Consider the following 14,967-nt stretch of genomic DNA (forward strand, 5'->3'; position numbering starts at 1 on the left):
CATTTCGCATAACCATACCACAAGGTAGCTACGTACCTGCTTCATTCATGACGAGAAAACGAACTGGTACAAACTAGCTAGCCAAGTTGCTGGTTAGCTAGTTAGCTATCTTATATTAACCAGTAATACAAAATGCGCCCAAACGTGTTCCCTGAAGGGAAAGACATTTTATTTGTTAGCTAGCTAGGCTACCAGTTGCTTTTACGCTCCCCCCTAATTAGCTAACCTACTTGATTCTAGTTAACGTTACTAAGATATAAATAAAACATCTCAAATTAGATGCTCACTTTAGCTTTAACTTATTTGAGGTATTTTGTGAACATTTTCTAATTTCTTTGTTTCTCCAGTTGTCAGTTCGACCACACACCGTTTACAATCGAAAAAATTACAATTGGAACTCCACATCAGAAAATGTGTGATTCTTTTTGCTAGGCTACCAGTTACAGTGCTTTTAGTTTGCGTGTGCCTTTATGCAGGTGGAATACAAAACGTTATTCAAGTGTCAAAGAATGATATGGATTTAATATTTGTCAAATTATTGAACATGTCCTCGAAATTGTATCAGAAATTGTCCTTATTTAGCATATCAAAAAGCATATCAGGATCCTGATTATGAACCTCAGTCACCTCAGCATATGTATTGCTTGTGCTGAGAAAATATACTATGCAGGCCTACTGTCAGTATTTGTCGTCATATAGAGAAAATAAGATGTCCACATAGGCCTATCTCAGGATATCTAATGACTCAATATCCGGCCATACCATGTATGATATCCGGATGGAATCCCATAATGATTTGTGCATGAATGAAAAAAATATTTGACAAATTATTGACCATGTGCTGAAAACTCAGAAATGCATCAGAAATCGTATTTTCAGCACATCAAGATCCAGATATGGACCTCAGCCAAGAAAAGCATATCTGGAATCAATACATTCATCTTGAATGTGCTGAGAAAACACAGATATGTGATATATACAGTCAGTATTTTGTCAACATGAAGAGAGAAAATAGGATGTCACATATCTCAAGATAGTGAATTGGTCTATATCCGGCCATAGGAAATGTCCATGTGTGATATTCAGAGTAATTCCAGCATCATATATGTCTAAAAGACACATCTGGATTCAGAATTTGTCCGGATATGGTGCAAATCCACACAACTCAAAATATGCATTGGAAATGGTCTGTATCCTCTAGAATATCAAAAACGTGTCATGTAAAGATATCCCCTGTTATGGACCCTTTTCACCCAGTGCAGCAATAGTATGTATGACTGGGGGATGAGAGATTATGCTAAAGCCTTGGAGGGCTGAAATTGAATAGACCCCTCAGTCTCATGTTTTATTGTCTCCCAGGCAACCGTTCTATATTTGGATCAGGCGTAATCAACCTTACATCTTCTTACCAGGTGATTCAAGTCATGAGATTACACTACCACTGCACTCTTTACTGAAACAGCAATTTGATCAAACACGTAGTTTCTGTGTGGTTGATACCATTCCATTACTCCAATTGCAGCCATTATTATGAGAGGTCCTCCCCTCAGCAGTGTCCTGTAAATCACAGGTAATCCAAATGATCAATATAACTTACCAAGTTTGCTTTAATGATAGAAAACTAGAAAAGAAAGGAAAAGAGCACTATCAAATTAGAAATGAGTACATACAGTGCCTATCATAAGTATTCACCCCCCTTGGACCCCGAAAACTCTATTTTATTATGAGTTATTGGAGATTTCTCTGTGCAACAATTGTTTTAGTAACGTCTATCTTATGTTTTACTTCCTGAGCTTTATTTCAGTCCTGGTGACCCTGACACCACAGTGACAATATCATCGTTACCCTCTCTACCCACTGACCTAAACTCCCTTTCCTCTCTTTCATTCCTTCCCCTTTGCCCTGGTTTCTCTGTCTTACCCATGTGTTGCATCAGCTGTTCTACCTGCTTTAGATCTGCTACAATGTCCCCATAACTGAACTGATCTTCTCTGTCCCCCAGGTCCTGTGAAACAGGGAAGCTATCCATCCTGTGACAGTTGTCTTCTCAGTTGCTGGGTGAAGGGAGGAGAGGAGAAAAACATGCCGAAACCGGTAAGACCTCAGAAACGGAACTATGAACTGAATTATAATGCAGTGGAAAGGATGAGATAACCAATTCAAAACCATCTGTGGTCTTCATTGGTCAGACTGCTTCCTGTCCAGTCGATGGGAACTTAGTTTGTACTGCTGGCAACACAAGGGATGTGGTTTCACTTCCTACTTGGGCCACATGCACTGACCTGACTGTTGACTGTCTGTAAGATGCTCTGGATAAGACTAGTGTCTTGAGTGTACAGGAAGTGTGTATGTGCTTGTACCGCCCACCCTACTTCACCCTTGCCCTTGATGGTTCCCTTCCAAGACCCATGGTGTGATGTAGTGTAGGCCTCCCAGGCTCTCAGCCCATCTCAGACACAGGGCCAGAGGCTCTGCAACACTGCTGCTATTGTTAACAGCTAATTGGACAGAGAGAATACCAGGGCCCTCTGCTGTACAAGAGAGATGCCAAAACAAACCATTCAATGCAGTGCATGGTATCAGATATCCACTGAACATTCTCACTGTTTCTCCTAGTTTCTCTGTTCATGTCTTAAGAAGCAGGTCGGGACATGGGGTTAGAGGATGAGTCATGTGGCTCTATTGCACAACTCCTGCTTTGATTTTATGCTTAGTTATGATACAGAGTTTGATTTACGGTCAGTGGAGGAAAACATTGTAGGGGAGGGAGTGTTTTGGAAGCCCTGGTAGGGGAACTGTTCTTGCGTGAGACTGGAGTTAAGCAGGGCTGGTTTTGGCTCATGTCAAATGATTAAGATGGCAGTTGGCTATACTCACTGTTCTCTCTCCTTGTGGATATATTGGGAATCTCGGGTGGTGGGGAAATGGCAGTGGAGAGAGGCGCAGACGTGCACTGATGATGTCATCATCTGATTCTCTCTGTCTCCTGAGTCATCAGCGCACCGCCCCCACACGGCGCACCGCCCCCACACGGCGCACCGCCCCCAACACGGCGCACCGCCCCCACACGGCGCACCGCCCCCACACGGCGCACCGCCCCCACACGGCGCACCGCCCCCACACGGCGCACCGCCCCCACACGGCGCACCGCCCCCACACGGCGCACCGCCCCCACACGGCGCACCGCCCCCACACGGCGCACCGCCCCCACACGGCGCACCGCCCCCAACACGGCGCACCGCCCCCACACGGCGCACCGCCCCCACACGGCGCACCGCCCCCAACACGGCGCACCGCCCCCACACGGCGCACAGCAGAAACAGGCCAGGCATCCTTTTTCTATAAGGTCACTGTCAAAGGCACTAGAGAATAGTATGTCCCCAAGAGTTTGTCAGCCACTCAGGGGCCACTCAAAGGCCCCTAAAAACCACCAAGGGGAATTTAGGGTGGCTGAATTCTTATCTGGAATATTCACAAGTTTAATTTGTCTATTACCCCTTGGCCTAAAATTTCCGCCCCCCGGCGGCAATGTAATTAACATACAGTGCATTTGGAAAGCATTCAGACCCCTTGACCAATTTGACATTTTCTTACCTTATAGCCTTATTCTAAAAAACATTCTCAGCAATCTACACACAACACCCCATAATGACAAGGCGAAAACATGTTTCTAGAAATGTTATCAAATTTATTTAAAAAACTGAAGTAATTTACATAAGTATTCAGACTCTTTGCTATGACTTGAAATTAAGATCAAGTTCACCCTGTTTCCATTGGTCATCCTTCAGATGTTTCTACAACTTGATTGGAGTCCACCTGTGGTAAATGAAATTTATTGGACATGATTTGGAAAGGCACACACCTGTCTATATAAAGGTCCCACAGTTGACATTGCATTTCCGAACAAAAACCAAGCCATGATGTCGAAGAAATTGTCCGTAGAGCTCCGAGACAGGATTGTGTCGAAGCACAGATCTGGGGACGGGTAGCAAAACATTTCTGCAGCATTGAAGGTCCCCAAGGCCTCCATCATTCTTAAATGGAAGAGGTTTGGACCCACTAAGTATCTTTCTAGAGTTGGCTGCCCGGCCAAACTGAGCAATCGGGGGAGAAGGGCCTTGGTCAGGGAGGTGACCAATCGGGCCTTAATGGTAGTGGCCAGACAGAAGCCACTCCTCAGTAAAAGGCACATGATAGCCCGCTTGGAGTTTGTCAAAAGGCACCCAAAGGACTCTGACCATGAGAAACAAGATTCTCTCGTCTGATGAAGCCAAGATTTAAATCTTTGGCCTGAATGCCAAGCGTCACGTCTGGAGGAAACCTGGCACCATTCCTACGATGAAACGTGGTGGCAGCAGCATCATGCTGTGGGGATGTTTTTCAGCGGCAGGGACTGGGAGACTAGTCAGGATTGCGGGAAAAATGAATGGAGCAAAGTACAGAGATCCTTGATGAAAACCTGCTCCAGAGCACTCAGGACCTCAGACTGGGGTGAAGGTTCACCTTCCAACAGGACAACGACCCTAAGCACACAGCCAAGACAACGCAGGAGTAGTTTCCAAACAAGTCTCTGAATGTCCTTGAGTGGCACAGCCAGAGCGCAGACTTGAAAATAGCTGTGTGGCCACGCTCCCCATCCAACCTGACAGAGCTTGAGAGAATCTGCAGAGAAGAATGGGAGAAGCTTGTAGCGTCATGCCCAAGAAGACTCAAGGCTGTAATCGCTGCCAAAGGTGAATCAACAAAGTACTGAGTCAAGGGTCTGAATACTTATGTAAATGTGATATTCCATGTTTTTATTTTAAATAAATGTGCAAAAATTTCTACAAACCTGTTTTTGCTTTGTCATTATGGGGTGTTGTGTGTAGATTGATGTGAGAAAAAAACAATAATCAATTTTAGAATACGGCTGTAATGCAACAAAATGTGGGAAAAGTCAAGAGGTCTGAATACTTTCTGAAGGCACTGTAATAAAAACATCCCCATCCAAATCTGTCTGTTTAAGCTAGAGAGATGTTATGTTTTGCATGGGCTGCATCTCAATCTACCGCATCCGCCGATATCCCCCTTCCGCATCTGCGGTGAAAGGTGGCAAAGCTAGAGTGGTGTTTGTCAGACCATGAGACGTCCCGAAAATCTGTCTTCTCATGAAAACATTTGTAGCGTACGAAGGGTTTAGCCTACAAACTATGAGGAAAGATGACTCCCACGAACACGATGGTGTACTCCGTTTTGCTCTAGGACGACCATAAGACTCGTCTGAAGTCGGTACTAGCCTAAGTTCTAAATGGCTTTGGGAAGTCAAACTGCTCCTAACTCTTAATGGCAGGCTGCTTAGTAGGGCTGAGAGGCCATGTGCTTGTTTGTACCCCAGGCAAGGCCTGTGGTTTGCTGTGCTGGTAGCCCACCTCTGGGGTAGCGGTAAGTGTGAGGTCAGGGGGGTTGGGCTAGCCTATACTGAATAACCTGCATTATTCATTGGACATAAGAACTGGCACACTCTGACCAAACCCCTCCTCCCTTCCCGTGAGCTCGGCGGGGGGTGTTTATGACCCGACAGACCCCACAGGAAGGGACCCCTGCAGGGACGTGCCTGTTTTCTCTGCCTTGTTTGGTTTGCTGCAGAAGGGCCTGCGTGTGAATTGGGCCCATATAAATGGGAGAGCTGTGTCAACATCCTGTGGAAGAAGGGTAAGGGGATGAGTAGGGGGACAGGCTGTAAGTGGCGGGGGGGGGGGGCACCGGGTGACACTGCAGCCTTGTTTGCTAGCTTTGTTTACTGCTATATTTCTGTCTGCTAGTGAAAGCCCTGCAAGGCCATAGTGAGCTCTGAGGGCCTTGGTGAGCTCTGTCATATCACATAGATAAACCAACAACACAAAGTTGGAGCAGCATCCATTATCCTCACGCCTGCCTGTTGAAGTCCAAACAGACTGACTGGGCCCTAATTAACATTCTAGCCTGCCCAGCGCTGCACTGTCCAGGGCTGCGTTCAGTACATAAAAATGGAATGTTTAATTGAACTGAAACGGTGCTGTACTGAACAACCAGTTAAAAACAGGGAGAGGTTGGATTGTGTTTTCAAAATGCACCACTGTTTTTTTGCTTCAAGCCACACCCACTGAACAGAGCAAACCTATCTGTCTGTTCATTACATACCAGAACGTTTTGGAAAAATGTGTTGTTCATTACAAACCGTTCCACAACGTAGCAAGCGTTCAAGCAAACTGAACACACCCCTGGTCTATGAGTCTGAGTGGAACGCTTCCTGATCCTGTGCTCTGTTGACAAGCACCCGACCTGATCCTGAGTACGTGTGTAGGTGGGGATTCCTCCCCTCCCTCCCCAGTAGGGGGGTTAATCAACCGGACAGACAGCTGCTCATTGCCAGATTAACAACTCCTCTCTGACTAAAGGAGAGCAGTCCTGTGTGTCTGTGTCTGTCTGTCTGAGGTCTCCTCTCCTCTCAGCAAAGCCTTTGTAAACAGCTTATGGACAAACAGCTGCACATTAACTGAGGGGATTGTCTGAGAGAAGACTCATCCTCTAAACAACACGGAGAGACGCCATGACGAGCAACAGGATGAAGATTCTGACTGAAAAGTGTCTCAACTAACTTTTCTAGAACTCTCTCTCTCACACACACACTGTGTGGTCCATTAGGCCTTCCTTTCATCACCACTCTGTTCATGCATGGCCTCTCTGTGGCATTTGGCTGTCCACATTTAGCTCTGCCCCTACTGGCTCAGTCACATGGATGGTGGGAAACATGACCGCTAGAGGCAAAAGACAGATCCCTTTGACCATGTCCCTCACACACACCTCCTGATCACACTCCCAATTGCCCTAATATGAGTCCTCCTTAGATTCTTGTGCTGTTTTCTTCTAGGCCAGAATCAGAACCGGTGCTATCGCCAAGAGAAAGTGCTGCTGTACTGTTTTTAGTTTGAATTCCACCAGTTGTATCACATTGATGGTTTATGTACTGTATTTTGGGTGTCATGAGTAACTGGGGCTTGGTTCAGTGGTGTTTTCAGAGGACGTGATTAGGCTGTGTGGGTGCTATAGCACGTCTCTCCTCCCCCTCTCCTTCTGTACACACACGGGGACAGCCAGGGATTATGGAGAGCTGTCTGTCTGCCTGGCTATAGCTAGACTACTCTCTTCGCCTTCACACTCCGTGGGCTAGTTGTGTTTTTGGCTCAGATACACATGCAGGCATAAACACACAGGCGCACACACACAGGCATACAGACCCAGAGATATAGACAGGCATGCGCGTGAAGTCTAACAAAGGTCAGCACTTTCACAGCTGATTGCTGGTGGCAGGCAGCCCCCACACAAACACCAGGAAAGGGACATTCAAAACATCTGTCGGAAACACAAGTTAAGCACTTGACTCTCCATAACAGCTTTGTAACTCTGATACCCAATAAGGCGTCCGTTTGTCCTGCGGACACTGCATGTTGCTACTTCATTATATAACGGGACTAAGGCATGGTCTTTCCAAGTCAGTTTATCGCTGTTGGTTAGCTCTTTAGGAAAGACTTGTTACTTTTAACCCTTTAACGCGTACGGTCACGTATGTGTGATCATTGTTGAGTGGTCCCTGCAGCGTACGATCACAAACGTGACTGGAACAGTAGCATCAAAGTATGATGCAACAAACACGTCTAAACAGCATTGTCTGAAAAGCATCTAAACAATGTTTTCTACTGATGGGAAATAAAGGTCTTCACAACTTTATTCCATAATTTAACCTTTTTATTGTAAAAGATAAATGCGAACTTCATCATCCAAACATAACATGGAACACATCCACAGGTAAACTCATTCCATAAACCAGTCCAAATAACAGGTTGCGCTGACAAAAACAAAACATAAGTTAGGTCGCTAACAGCTAGGCTTGTTTACAATGTACCACATCTCTGGTGATGGGAGAAATGTAGTATTGTTTAGAAAAGAGATGTGTGTCCGCTAAGCTAACAGAAGCTAAATTATTTTATGATGGCAGACATGTTTTTGTTTGTTTGACTTGGTGAAAACTTCCTAATCCCAGAATGCCATTCACTATAAGACGCAAATAAACAAGTCAAAGATGGCTGCGCTCATTGCCTGAAAAATATGAACATATTTGAGCCACTTTTCAGCATATTACAAATCGTTGATGTACTTGTTAGTGTATACAAGAACCTGAGCACATGACTTGACAAGTCATTTACGGTTTTTGACAAATCACAAATGTTTTCACCTCACAGATCATCACACCAAATACAAGCCTACTGCCTAACCGTAGCGATAAAGCTATGCAGGGATGTAACCAATTTTAGGGTGGATTGTGAGGGGGTTCATTTCATTTGTGCGGGGTTTTCAAGTCCATGGGGGTAGAAATGGGTGAAGGTATTAGGAGTGATATGATGCAGGAAATATTACAATGATGGGGGATTTATCAATAAATGGGGGGGCAAACACAGAAGTTTATACGATCAAATAAAACCCCTGGAAAGGGGGTCTGAGCTGGTAACCCTGAGGTACCAAAGTTACAATCTGATGCCATGTTCAAAACAACTGGGAAATCTCAGACTTCCGACTTCAATGCGTACAAGACAATAGGGAACTCTGGGGGGCGACGAGCTCCGACTGTGAAAAATCGTTTTGAATGGTCATCCAACTCGGAATTCCAACTCGGGCCTCTTTCTAGAGCTCCGACTTTCCGACCTGAAGATCATTGACGTCATGATTTTACCTGGTATTTTTCCGAGTTCACAGTTGTCTTGAAAGAACCATAAGTCAGTTGAGGAAGTGGAACACATCTCAATTCAAACTGTTAGAGTATAGAATTTGTTAAATCATTTGAAATTGACAAGTTGAAACATAGCAGGCAGTATTAGAGGTCGACCGATTAATTGGAATGGCCAATGAATTAGGGCCGATTTCAAGTTTTCATAACAATCGGTAATCGGTATTTTTGGACAACGATTTGCCTATTTATTTAAAAAATAAAATGTTATTTATTTGATTTAACTAGGCAAGTCAGTTAAGAACAAATTCTTATTTTCAATGACGGCCTAGGAACAGTGGGTTAACTGCCTTGTTCAGGGGCAGAACGACAGATTTTTACCTTGTCAGCTCGGGGATTCATTTTTGCAACCTTCCGGTTACTAGTCCAACACTCTAACCACCTGCCTTACATTGCACTCCACGAGGAGCCTGCGTGGCAGGCTGACTACCTGTTACGTGAGGGCAGCAAGAAGCCAAGGTAAGTTGCTAGCTAGTATTAAACTTATCTTATAAGAAACAATCAATCTTAACATAATCACTAGTTAACTACACGTGGTTGATGATATTACTAGTTTTTCTAGCGAGTCCTGCGTTGCATATAATCGATGCGGTGCCTGTTAATTTCTCATCGAATCACAGCCTACATCGACAAATGGTTGATGATTTAACAAGCGCATTTGTGAAAAAAGCACTGTCGTTGCACCAATGTGTACCTAACCATAAACATCAATGCCTTTCTTTAAAATCAATGCACAAGTGTACATTTTTGAACCTGCATATTTAGTTAATATTGCTGCTAACATGAATTTCTTATAAATAGGGAAATTGTCACTTCTCTTGCCTTCCGTGCAAGCAGTCAGGGTATATGCAGCAGTTTGGGCCGCCTGGCTCATTGCAAACTGTGTGAAGACTATTTCTTCCTAACAAAGAAAGCCTTCAGCCGTACCCTCATCCTACTCCTCCTCGGGTGATGTGGAGGTAAACCCAGGCCCCGCGTGTCCCCAGGCACCCTCATTTGTTGACTTCTGTGATCGAAAAAGCCTTGGTTTCATGCATGTCAACATCAGAAGCCTCCTCCCTAAGTTTGTTTTACTCACTGCTTTAGCACACTCCGCCAACCCTGATGTCCTTGCCGTGTCTGACTCCTGGCTTAGGAAGGCCACCAACAATTCTGAGATTTCCATACCCAGCCGCAACATTTTCCGAGTTGCAATCTACTGCAGAGATAGCCTGCAAAGTTCTGTCATACGTTCCAGATCTATACCCAAACAGTTTGAACTTCTAATTTAAAAAATTAACCTCTCCAGAAATAAATCTCACTGTTGCCGCCTTATAAATTAGCAAAAAATTATAACCTATTTTTGCTTTGTCATTATGGGGTATTTTGTATAGATTTGATAACTTTTTAGAATACATTTTTGAAAAAGCTGTAACGTAACATTGTGGAAAAGGTCAAGCGGTCTGAATACTTTCTGAAGGCACTGTACTCACACACTTTTACACATCATTTGCTGCTGCTGTTATTTTTTTTACCTGTGTTATCTATCCTCATATCTAGTCACTTTACTGTATCTACCTCATCTCGTACTTCTGCACGTTGAGCTGGTACTGGTTCTCTCTGTATATAGCTCCACATTGATCTGGTACTGGTACTCCCTGTATATAGCTCCACATTGATCTGGTACTGGTACTCCCTGTATATAGCTCCACATCGATCTGGTACTCCCTGTATATAGCTCCACATTGATCTGGTACTGGTACTCCCTGTATATAGCTCCACATTGATCTGGTACTGGTACTTCCTGTATATAGCTCCACATTGATCTGGTACTGGTACTCCCTGTATATAGCTCCATAGTGATCTGGTACTGGTACTCCCTGTATATAGCTCCACATTGATCTGGTACTGGTACTTCCTGTATATAGCTCCACATTGATCTGGTATTGGTACTCCCTGTATATAGCTCCATTCTTGTGTATTTTATTTCTCTAGTTTTTTGGTATTATTTTTCGACTCTGCAGCATTGAAGGGCTTGTAAGTGTAAGCAACCATTTCAAGGTAAAGCATACACCAGTTGTATTCGCTGCATGTGACAAATACAATTTGACTTGATTTGTCTGCTCAATATACATCTGTTAGCATGTTTGGTAGATGAACTTCTTCCTATCAGAGTTCTAGCTCTAGTCTACTTGCTTTTTCCTGTGCTGTACTAGGATGCAGGTGGATGGGGTCGCATGTGTGTGTAACAGTATAGCTTCCGTCCCTCTCCTCGCCCCTACCTGGGCTCGAACCAGGGACACCTCTGCACACATCAACAACTGACACCCCTGAAGCATCGTTACCCATCGCTCCACAAAAGCCGCGGCCCTCGCAGAGCAAGGGAAACAACTACTTCAAGGTCTCAAGAGCGAGTGACGTCACCGATTGAAATGTTATTAGCGCGCACCCCGCTAACTAGCTAGCCATTTCACACCGGTTACATGTGCTTTCATTGGAGAGTGCTGAATAGTTAGTGGGGCAGAGCGAGAGTACGGGAGGTTTCATGGCTAATTAATGCTAGCGAGACAGAGGCAGATGCACAATCTCTACAGTGTGATGTTTGTGAGAGTCACAGTACTGTGCTGGATATTTAAACGTTTTCTGGATAAGTAATGACGTGTGTGTGTGTGTGTGTGTGTTAGGGTAAACGGGGATAGAGAATGTGTGTGTTGTGTTCCTGTCCTGAGGTTTCATGGGTAATTCATGATAGAAAGAGGAAGAGGGGCGAGCAAGGGAAGCTGCTTCTCTCAATGGGCCACTAAGGTACTGTAACCTTAGTCGCCCACAGCTGCACTATCCGGATTGGAGTGCAGCTGGCCGCCACTCGGCATCATCTTTCTCTCTCTGCATATCGCACTGTGTGTCTTTTTTTATTTTCCCCTCTACCTCTGCCTCTCCAGTGAGGAGGTGTGTGTGTTTGGGTAAACAGGGATGGAGAATGTGTGTGTCAGTCATGGAGGATGCCCTTGGGGTCAGGCCTATTCTATCAGCTGTGTGTCAGGTCTGGTGCCAGGCCAGCCTAGTGCAGCTCAGACAGCAGCAGCCAATGGCTGGCCTTGCTCCTCTGCTCCGCCTCACAGGGAGGAGGAGGCGGTGGCCGCTAGGAAGGGGAGTACTCACTGAGTGCTGAGAGGGCAAAAAGACACACACAGGCACTGCATTAGACCATTCAAACACACACACAACACTCCTTCAGTTCTCTGTCTTGCTGGAAGGCCTTTGTTGCTCCCTTGAGGAGTGTTCAGTCTCCTGCACTAAAACAAACTGAAATGTAATTTGTTCATTTCGTGTCCACCAAAATGGCTGACTCACTACCATTTTAAATGTGTTAACGCTGCATCTGACACTTCCTGAAACGCTGACCATGGCACACAGTGATGATGGTGTCACGTGAAAAGTTGACAGCCTACAGTACAGCAATACAGTGAATGGAACATTACATGCAAACTGGCAAATAACATGCAAACTTGTTTTGTAGATTAATGTGCGGGTGACCACCATGGACGCAGAGCTGGAGTTTGCCATCCAGCCCAACACCACTGGCAAACAGCTCTTTGACCAGGTAAGGAAGGGCCAGGACTCAAACTGAGAATTCACATAACTTAAAACCTAATAGAACTATAGTATGAAATGTAATCTCATGTAAGATGAAGTGGGTGCTTTACATTGTTCCCGGATGAGGTTAATTTCTCCCTTTTTGTTAGTATTATCGTGGAAGATTAGTCTGTTGATATACACTGTCCTGATTGACGTGTAGTTAGTTACTGTTGTCATAGTATCAGTACTGTTCTCCTGTCATAATGGAGCAGTGTTACTGTGACTGACGGTCAGTTACTGTTGTCATAGTATTACTACTGTTCTCCTGTCACAATGGAGCAGCGTTACTGTGACTGACAGCCAGTTACTGTTGTCATAGTATCAGTACTGTTCTCCTGTCATAATGGAGCAGCGTTACTGTGACTGACGGTCATGCCGAGGCAGCACGGACCCCACCCCCCATGGATGCTTTTCCAGCATCCATATCCACCCATTGCCGTATTGATGTCCCTGGCTGAAATATTCATATGATATAGACATCTAGCTAGCTGGGGTAAAACTGGGGCCTGTCCTGGTCCTATGGTTCACTCAAAGGATTTCTCCCACCTCAATGAGTTGAGAGTGGAGACAATGTCCCCAATTAATTACATTGATGTCGTTTCAACAATGACATGGTTATACTGTAGTTTTGAGGGTGCATTGGAGGTCATTGAATGATGGACTGTTTTCGGGATCTTTTATTGTTTTCTGCAACTTCTCAGCCTGACACTGGAGGAGGAGGATGATGATGATATTGTAATGTCCGAGCATCATTTCTATCTCTGTTGAGGTTCCTATATGCCTGTAAAGCTACTCTGTAACACATGTTAACAATATCGCCTTGACAACAAACTGTACCAGAGCATTTTCTCACAAACAGAAGCTGGAGAGTGTTTAGGAGGGCTGAAGAACTGTAGTAAATGAGACCATTGACATGTGCAGGCAGGTGGCGACTATCCTGGACTGTGTGTCCAGCTGTCTTCATACACTTCACAGTGTGTGTTTTGTATTCCCAGTACACACACACACACACACACACACACACACACACACACACACACACACACACACACACAATCCATTTCCAGGAATTCATCAGGAGTTATGGACATCTGCCTCATTGCCCTCCTCTGCAGTTAACAGACAGAGTGAATCTAAGTAGTTTGTTGCCGCGTGTCAACTGGCTGGCCTATTAGTCACCCTCCCAGAGTTTTTAATGGTGAGCCCAGGGCCCATTATGGAGGAGTTATGCCACAGTGGGCCCATCGCTGCCGAGGAGCCTCTAGTCAGGCAGAGGCTAAAACGCCCCTCTCAATTAAACCTGCATTGCAGTATTTATTTACACAGTAACATGTGAGCCTAACTTTCATCCTAGTCGCAAAGTCTGAACTTTTGTCATGAAACAAATGGTTGCTAGCATGTTGCGTTCTATAGGACTTTTCACATGAGAAATGTATGACTTTCTCAGTAATCCCACCCTCCCAACTGTTTAATGGTGGAGTATTGTCTGATGTTAACAGGTGGTGAAGACGGTGGGGCTTCGAGAGGTCTGGTTCTTCGGACTGCAGTACGTGGACAGCAAGGGTTACAGCACGTGGCTGAAGCTTAATAAAAAGGTGTTTACTCTCGTGTTTTCTCTTGGTTTCTCTATCTCTTCTCTCTCTCTCTGTTTCCAGAGCGGCTGCCAGCAGTCAGTTTGAGATGGTTATTAGGCTGTGGTCAGGGGGCCTCAAATGTGCACTTTCACAGACTTCCTGTCATACTCAGGCCAAAGACCCTCCGGCCCCCCCAAAAAACTGCTCTGAAGTGCCGTAAAAGACAGAGGGAGTGTGTCAGTGTGTCAGTGTGTGTGTTTCTTGTTGGAACTAGTTCAGTAGTCGTAGAGCAGTGTGGTTCTGTCAGGGTGATCTACAACAGGATTTATTTTAACAGTTGTCTCCAGTGGAAAGTATTCTGATTCTTGGCCCCGGAGTCTGGGACATAAGCAGCTGTAAAGAGGGTCCAATCCTATCACTAATTAGGATAAGATTAGATAACAGATAAGGGAGAGGAGACAAGGCGATAGAAGGCACTCCAGACTACTGACAGTCGTCTAGTCTACCTCTAGTGGTCTTGTGTCTGTACAGGACTTTAAAGGTGTTGTCCTTGTCCCCTCCAGGTGACAGCCCAGGATGTAAAGAAGGAGAACCCTCTGCAGTTTAAGTTCCGGGCCAAGTTCTTCCCTGAGGACGTGTCTGAGGAGCTGATCCAGGAGATCACACAGAGACTCTTCTTCCTGCAGGTAACTAATACTAGCTGTGTTCCAATACTCATACTAACCATACTATTTGTGACATAAATTGAGAATGTAGTATGCTTATTGGTCATAGTATGGATATATTTAGTATGCCAAAAGTTCCCGGATGTTGTACATTCGCCAAAATACGAAGTATGCAAACAGTGGACACTATTTCTGTGCTTTTAGGGCCCATAATGTAATTCTTCAGAAAATGGGCGCGGCTTCAACGGTACACTCACCTGAAAGGATACCGTTAGTTCATCTTAGTATACAAATAGTATGTAGTATACAG

General features: G+C 44.9%; 1 protein-coding gene across 1 annotated transcript in view; it reads left to right on the forward strand.

Moving 5' to 3' along the window:
• Window positions 1-14,967, forward strand: part of LOC120033099 (radixin-like) — a 33,910-nt gene that overhangs the window by 7,085 nt on the left and 11,858 nt on the right. Inside the window, exons 3-6 of the mRNA XM_038979354.1 lie at window positions 2,003-2,094; window positions 12,300-12,383; window positions 13,918-14,013; window positions 14,556-14,678. Coding sequence (XP_038835282.1) covers window positions 2,083-2,094; window positions 12,300-12,383; window positions 13,918-14,013; window positions 14,556-14,678 — 315 coding nt within the window. The 5' untranslated portion in view covers window positions 2,003-2,082. The remainder of the gene's footprint in view (window positions 1-2,002; window positions 2,095-12,299; window positions 12,384-13,917; window positions 14,014-14,555; window positions 14,679-14,967) is intronic.

This window comes from Salvelinus namaycush, chromosome 40 (genome assembly GCF_016432855.1).
Source record: "Salvelinus namaycush isolate Seneca chromosome 40, SaNama_1.0, whole genome shotgun sequence".
Lineage (NCBI taxonomy): Eukaryota > Metazoa > Chordata > Actinopteri > Salmoniformes > Salmonidae > Salvelinus > Salvelinus namaycush.